At 43.2% G+C, this 8,257-nt stretch overlaps 1 protein-coding gene across 12 annotated transcripts in view; it reads left to right on the forward strand.

Annotated features, from left to right (window-relative positions):
• The window catches only part of LOC309700075 (immunoglobulin superfamily member 8-like), a 30,251-nt gene extending 28,113 nt beyond the window's left edge, over nt 1-2,138 (forward strand). For all 12 annotated transcript variants that reach the window (XM_082523459.1, XM_082523451.1, XM_082523454.1 and 9 more), the window contains 2 exons: nt 173-214; nt 381-2,138. In XM_082523459.1, the coding sequence (XP_082379585.1) occupies nt 173-214; nt 381-431 (93 nt within the window). In that variant the 3' untranslated portion in view covers nt 432-2,138. The remainder of the gene's footprint in view (nt 1-172; nt 215-380) is intronic.
• Nucleotides 2,139-8,257: the final 6,119 nt, after the last annotated feature.

The following is an 8,257-nucleotide window of genomic DNA, read 5'->3' on the forward strand; positions in this document are numbered from 1 at the left end:
TGTCTCTGAATCGGGACTTTTAGCTTTGACTTGTTCAGTGTGGTTTTATTTTTAATCCTATGAGCTGACTTGACTTGAAACTTGCATTGACAGAGAGATGTTGTTGGTCACAGTAACACTCCAGTAAACAGCAGACTGTTTTTGAGGAAACGTATTTCACATTTTTCTGTAGTTCTTCAGCACCAAAGTAAAGACAAACCAGGACGTCAACAGTGTAAGTCACAATGAAACCCAAGCAGTAATCTGTGTGTTTGCTGTAGCTTGTTTGTTACTGCCTGTGCTCACAGGTCTTCGGAGTAAATATGTGTACTCTACAGCTAATCTGTAAGTAACTGTTAATGAGGATAATGGTGTAGACTGAAATGTGTTCTTGTGTTCAGGAACTGGAAGGTCTGGATACTGGTAATTTCTCCCTGCAGACAAGACCATGAGACCCCAAAGGAAGAAGAGTAGGTTTGCTGTTCTTGTACAAGCTAATGTGATTGAAGTATTGAAGTAACAGGATGAAATGTCACAACAAAATTCTTAATTATGTGTCTTTGTTGCTCTGTTTTTTGTTTTATTCCAAAGAAGTGAGCTTTATGTTTCAGTACCGACTTTATTGTGATTTACCATCCTGCAGCAGAATATTATTAAGACGACTTTTACCAGTTTTCAGGTTCTCTTAAGGTTTTTTGGTTCCTTGGGTCTTTGTGTCAAAGACATTAACTCTGTGGATTAGTTAAGATTGTGATGAAGAATTGAAGGAGCTCTCAGTTTATCAAAGGTTGAAAGAGAAACAAAAAAACACAGAACTGATTTTTATTTTAAGCCCCTCAGACGATTACACAATAAGAAACCATATTAACAGAACTATCATAAAGGATCCCTATAATGCAACATCTGTTTTCAGGGCGGAAGCCACAGGTTAGTATTGGAGTGACTGTAACCCTAATTCATATAGATTCATAGATAAATTCTTTATTGATCCTACTATAACATATTAAATTATCCTCTCCCAATCACGTCTGTCATCTTATACTTTATAATTGAATGTATCTGTAAGTAGATTTAGGGCTTTAAATATCAATGATAACATGAGTAAGATTTCTGTATTTCATGTCAAATATAACATTTACGAGAAGCTGAAACTATTCCAGAATATTAACAACAATAATTATACATAAATATTACATGTTAAAAAATATATTTTATTTCTAATCAATAGTTTGTGTACTCATCAAAGCTGCAGTTAGTCAGCTAATCAATGAATAATGAATTTGACTTGTAGAATTCAGCTGAGAGGGGCTGACTTTGACTTTGTTGAGGGGGCCTAAGGGTCATCTGCAGTGCAGACATGCAGCCCCAACACAGTCTGCAGTTTTATCTGTGTTTTTAATATTTAATATCCAAAGCTTGTCCAATTTGAGAAACAGCTTTCAAATCTGTGTGAAATTTCTTAAAGCTGCAGAGGAGCAAGATTTAGTAAATGAACACAACATGTGAATAAATTTGATGACTTTATGGAACTTTTGGAGGCAAAATAACAAACATAAACAAATTTTGAAATGCTATACGCATTTTATAAATGTAAGTAAAAATAAGGATATTAGCAATGATTAAAAACTCTTTAAACAGTTTAAAAGTTGTTTCTTTTACTATTTTTTTCTTACATTTCATTTAATTGTTAATTTTTTAATGATTCATTTATTTCATATTCAACATTTTGAGCATGAACTCTTTGCAGCTTTTAACATTTTGAAAACAAATGCTGCAGCTTTAAGTTTTTATATTGTCGGTCTTGTGTTTTATAATTTGTTTGTTTACACTTCTCAAAGTTCTTTGACCTGTCATGTTAGATGGTGCTTTAATCCAAGTTAATTTGTTCCTGTATGAATGTTTGCTTCATTATTATTATCTGTAAAACTGAGTCGTTGTTGTTGTTGTTGTTGTTGTTTTGTTTCCGGATATGAAATCTGTGATTAAAAAAACTCAGTAAAACTCGGTTTGAAGTTTTGCAGATCAGCAAACAGAAGCAGATTTTGGACATTTCTGCCACCTAATGAATTTAAGGTGAAATACATCAGGGGGGGAAAGCTACTCAATTTTATCTTGATATAAGGAATTATATGAAGGGTAGATATGAATATGTGAATCGTAATTGCTTGATTAAGTGATTTAAAGGAATATCTGCATCTACCTTTGAATGAATTTCTTTAATGGTCTTTAAATAAAAGAAATAAAAGGTTATCTTTAGAATGAAATAAAGATTATTTTTTAAGGTGTGAAATTATTTAAAAACTGTTACAGAAAATTAAAAACCACAGTTAAAGTAATTAAAGATTAAAGGATTTATCACAATTATTCTATCTGTGAGATTAAATACAACACATATTAGTGAATGATTTTGTTTGTTTCTCAATCGGGGGGGGGGGTTGGGTATTCAGTATTTGTAAAAACGTGTTACTGACATGTAAAACTGCTTAAACCGTGAAGAAGAACAAAATCTGGCAGGTAGCTCCATGCCCTCCTGGGTTTTAAATGCACCTTAGAACACACATGCATCAACACTACAATGAGCGGGTGGAGGGAGGTTTGGAGTCTTCTCTCACCCCCCGTTCTCTGCGGCCTGCTGGAGCGGGGGGGGCTAGGAGGAGGAGTTGGCCGTCCGACTGCGGTCTGGAGTGTGGGGCCTCCCTGCTGCTGCGGAGTCGGGGCGGTCTGCCTCCCCCCACCGCAGGGAAAAGGGTAACACCACCTGGGTCTGGGTGCAGTTCCCCCCTCCAGGGGCAAGGGTACCTAGACCCGGTTCGTAGAGTACGCTTGGGGAGTGTGATCGTGTGTACAGCGTCTCTTTATGTCTGTCTCCACGTTGGTTGAGTGTGGAGTAAGTGCATATGAGAGCATGAGGGTGGGAATGGATGTTTGTATCTGTGTGTGCCTGTATGTCTGTGTCTATATGTCAGGTTGGGTGTCAGACGCCACCTCTCTGGGGACATCTCAGGCCCTCCAAGGTTTGGAGGTCTATCTCCCCCTACCACCACTTCCCCTGCCAGTGGCGGACCCCCTCAGACATCGGTGCGTTGGTGGTTCTTTGTGTCCGGGGATGGGCATCCAGGTATACACCGGCTCACTCCTTGGCGGCCGCTTATCGGGGCCTGGAGCCTGGGGCTCGCTCGGGCCACTTTGGAGGTGGGGTGCCCCCGGCCTCTCGGCCTGGGGCTCAGTCACTCAGGCACAGCTGGCTGCCGGCGGAGCTCACGGGCGCGTCACTGCAACTCCCCCTGGCTTCTGCTCCGCGGCTGCTGAGTGAGCCCTCATCTGGGACTCTCCTCAGCTCTTTCTGGGACAGTGGCGCGGCTGCCCCTCTGTTGGTCTTCCTTGGTCTCTTGTGTTCTGGGGGCCTCTGGATGTCTGGAGTTTTGATCTCCTCCATACCTGCTTCATGCCCTGGAGGACGGGGCTGTGGCCCCCCCACACCCTCTAGCAGATCATTACATGAAGGAACCTTTTAAAAAAACAAGCGCGTCCATGCTCACAGGTGTACACACGGGTGATCACACCCACAAACTACACCCTTTTTGGCTCCTACCTCAAAGCACACTGTGTTCTGTTGATCTTATGTGCTGCACAATAATGTTTAATATTTAGTATTTACTGTCATATTCCCATATATCATTGTGATGTTGTTTATTCTATTACTCTTGTTCTCTTCTGCTTGTTTTCTTTTTTCTTTCTCAACAGGTGACCCAGGTGATTGATATATGCATTTTTTTCTCTGCCCGTTCTGTTGGTTTTTGTCTTTTGCCCTTCTCCCCCGTCCCTCTTCTCAGCTGTTTCTCTTTCCCTCTTTCTTTCTCCCCTTCTTTCCCCCAGTCAAGTCTGTCCCGTATTCAGCAAGTGAAAATAAAATAAACAATAAAAGGTGAATCAAATGGACCATTACGGCAAGGCTGGAATGGTCAGTTTGGTAAAGTAAATCCGTTGGGCATCTTTGTTTGCCTTTAGACAACAATTCTGACGGCAAAAGAGCCAAACGGGACAGGCAAAAAAAAAGAAAGAAAGAAGAACAAAATGTGTCTGTAGCGAGTGCTGATGTTAAACAAATAAATACACAGAACAGAAAGCTTCAAAAACAAAGTGTGTGTGTGTGTGTGTGTGTGTGTGTGTGTGTGTGTGTGTGTGTGTGTGTGTGTGTGTGTGTGTGTGTGTGAGAGAGAGAGAGAGAGAGAGAGAGAGGTTATTCATGTAGGTATTATTTAGATCTATTGTAGCCCATTTTTTCCTGTCAGAGGGAGGGAGGATGATTTAGATTCTTCTGTAGCTCATAATCAACAGCAAATAGTTTATTCTTTTATTTTGTTCAAGGAATAAAGGAATAAACCATTAATTACCATTAATAAACTTCTTTTTTTTTTAATGACAACATTTAAGAGGGTCGGACCAAGTTTAACTGCACATTTAAATCTCTGAGATATTTCATCTAAGAAAAAGAAGTGCAGTTTTAAAAGTACGTCTTACTTTTTTCCACATGCAAGAAATGTTGTTGCAATAAATGAAAAAAAAGTGTCAGCAGGACCAGACGGCATCCCAGGTCGTATCCTCAGAGACTGCGCATACCAGCTAGCTCCTGTGTTCACTGAGATATTCAACATCTCTTTATCTCAGTCGGTCATCCCCACATGCTTCAAAGAGTCCATCATTGTTCCTGTCCCGAAGAAACCCCACCCTGCTTCTCTCAATGACTATCGCCCTGTAGCCCTCACCTCAGTAGTGATGAAGTGCTTTGAATGCCTGGTCAGAGACTTCATCATTTCTTCACTACCAGACACACTGGACCCACTACAGTTCGCTTACCGTCCAAATCGTTCCACAGACGATGCCATCTCTCATCTCCTCCACACATCACTCACTCACTTGGACATTAGAAGGGGGAATTATGTTAAAATGCTCTTCATAGACTACAGCTCTGCATTTAACACCATAATTCCCTCCACACTCACCACCAAGCTGGAGCATCTGGGACTCAGCTCATCTATGTGTCAGTGGATCTCCAACTTCCTAACTGGCAGACCACAGGCAGTAAGGATGGGCGGACATGTCTCAGCCTCCACCACTCTCAGCACTGGAGCCCCCCAGGGGTGTGTTCTGAGCCCCCTGCTGTACTCTCTGTACACATATGACTGTGTGTCCACTACCAGCTCCACCACCATCATCAAGTTTGCTGACGACACCGTCGTGGTGGGCCTGATCTCTGATAACAACGAGACGGCCTACCTGAAGGAGATTAGGAATCTGGAGAACTGGTGCCAGAGGAACAACCTCCTTCTAAACGTCAGTAAGACAAAGGAGCTGATAGTGGACTTCAGCACTAAGCAGGAGAGGAACTACCAGACCCCCGTCATCAACGAGTGCCCAGTGGAGAGAGTGGACAGCTTCAAATACCTCGGAGTTCACATCACGCGGGACCTGTCATGGTCCTGTCACATCAACACCGTGGTGAAAAAGGCCCGACAGCGTCTCTACCACCTCAGACGCTTGAGAGACTTCCAACTGCCCTCCAAGGTGCTCAGGAACTTTTACTCGTGCACCATAGAGAGCATCCTGACGGGAAACATCTTAACCTGGTTCGGGAACAGCATCATGCAGGACAGATGAGCTCTACAGAGGGTTGTGCGTTCAGCTGAGCGCACCATCCGCTCCGAGCTCCCTGACCTGCACTCAATCTACAGCAGGCGGTGCTGGACCAAGGCCAGGAAGATGGTGAAGGACCTCAGCCATCCCAACAACAGACTGTTCTCTCTGTTGAGGTCAGGAAAGCGATTCCGCTCCCTGAAGACCAACACAGAGAGACTGAGGAGGAGCTTCTTCCCGCAGGCGATACGGTCTCTCAATCACACCACCACACAGTACTGACCCACACATATAGTTCTTACACACACACTGGACATTCTGGACATTGTTTCACTTCATCACTTAAATCACTTTAAGCATATTTGCACTGCACAAGACATAATGTGGATTGCACAACACTGGACATTATATTTCTTCATTTCCAGTTAATACTTGTACAGCTGCTGTTATTGTGTATATAATATTTATATTTCTCATACATTCTTACCGGTATATAGTTCTATATTGTGTATTGGTGTATTTTGTTGTACAGTTATTTTATTTTTAACTTTAATTCATATATTTTATCTTATTCTTTCCCAGTTAAATTTACCCTTCATTCTAATTTGTGTTGTACAGTTATTTCATTTTTAACCTTAATTTTTTATATTTTATTCCTTCCTAGTTAAATTTACACTTTTTAATTTTTCATATTTATTTCCTATCTTATTCATAGCCTTTTCCTTTTTTTTCCCTTTAGGTCACGAGCAGTTGTCCAAGCATTTCACTGCATATCGTACTGTGTATGACTGTGTACGTGACAAATAAAATTTGAATTTGAATTTGTTTGGGGGCTTAGATTGTATAAAATAAATACAATTAAATATTTCTTAAATATTTAGATGTTTCAATGTTCACAGTGGAGGGATATATTAGCAGGAAAACTTGTAAAATGAAAAAATCAGAATCAGAATCAGAATAGTGTTTATTGGCCAAGTATATGTGCAGACACATACAGGGAATTTGGTTCCGGTAGACGGTGGCTCTCAAGCACAGCAATGTAAATCACACACACACACACACACACACACACACACACACACACACACACACACGTGTCTATATATACACATTACACATACATACACAAAGCTGTGTAAACCAACTATAAATAACGAATCTACTTATATACATAAAATACAGAAATGAATGAGGTGGAATGAATACTACAAAATGTACATAAGGTGCAGCTGCAGTCTGGCAGTGGGAGCAGTGTGACAGGTCAACTGTTAAGAAGGGAGATGGCGAGGGGAAAGAAACTGTTCCTGTGTCGGGTGGTCCTGGTCTGCAGGCTTCTGTACCGTCTGCCAGAGGGCAGCAGATCAAAAAGTCTGTGTGCAGGGTGTGAGGGGTCTGTGATGATTTTCCCTGCCCGTTTCCTGGTTCTTGAGAGGTACAGATCCTGGATGGAGGGCAGGGGGGCGCCGATGATCCTTTCTGCTGCCCGTACAGTCCGCTGCAGTCTGCTCCTGTCCTCTTTAGTGGCTGCTCCATACCAGACTGTGATGGAGGAGCACAGGATAGACTCAATGACCAGTGTAGAACTGGATCAGCAGCTCCTGTGGAAGACTGTACTTCCCCAGTTGTCTCAGGAAGTACATCCTCTGCTGGGTCTTTTTGAGGATGGAGTTGATGTTGGTCTCCCACTTCAGGTCCTGGGAGATGGTTGTACCCAGGAACTTGAAGGTCTTCACAGTTGACACAGGGCTGTCTGATATGGTGAGGGGGAGCAGAGTTGAGGGATGTCTCCTGAAGTCCACTGTCATCTCTACAGTCTTAAGAGTGTTCAGCTCCAGATTGTGCTGACTGCACCAGAGTACCAGCCGCTCAACTTCTTGCCGGTATGCAGACTCATCACCATCTTGAATGAGGCCAATGACAGTGGTGTCATCTGCAAACTTTAGGAGTTTGACAGCCGAGTTCTTGGCGGTGCAGTCGTTAGTGTAGAGGGAGAACAGGAGTGGTGAGAGGACACATCCTTGAGGGGCACCAATACTGAGGGACCGGGTTTCAGAGGTGATCTCCCCCAGCCTCACTTGTTGCTTTCTGTCTGTCAGGAAGCTGGTGATCCACTGACAGGTAGCTGGTGACACGCTGAGCTGGGAGAGTTTGGAGGAGAGAAGTTCAGGCACAATGGTGTTAAAAGCCGAACTAAAGTCCACAAACAGGACCCTGGCATAAGTTCCCGGGCGGTCAAGGTGTTACAGGATGTAATGCAGCCCCATGTTCACTGCATCATCCACCGACCTGTTTGCCCGGTAGGCAAACTGCAGAGGGTCCAGCTGGTGGCCTGTAATGTCTTTCAGATGGGCTAACACCAGTCGTTCGAAGGATTTCATGACCACAGACGTCAAGGCGACAGGTCTGTAGTCATTCAGTCCTGTGATGGTGGGTTTCTTGGGAACAGGGATGATGGTGGAGCGTTTGAAGCAGGAGGGAACTTCACACAGCTCCAGGGATCTGTTGAAGATGCGAGTAAAGATGGGAGCCAGCTGTTCAGCACAGGTTTTGAGGCAGGAGGGTGAGACGCCATCTGGTCCGGGGGCTTTCCTGGGCTTCTGTTTCTGGAATAGTCGGCTCCCATCCTGAGTGTGTATTCTTAGTT

The sequence above is a fragment of the Aulonocara stuartgranti genome (assembly GCF_965226115.1).
Source record: "Aulonocara stuartgranti genome assembly, chromosome: 23".
Classification (NCBI taxonomy): domain Eukaryota; kingdom Metazoa; phylum Chordata; class Actinopteri; order Cichliformes; family Cichlidae; genus Aulonocara; species Aulonocara stuartgranti.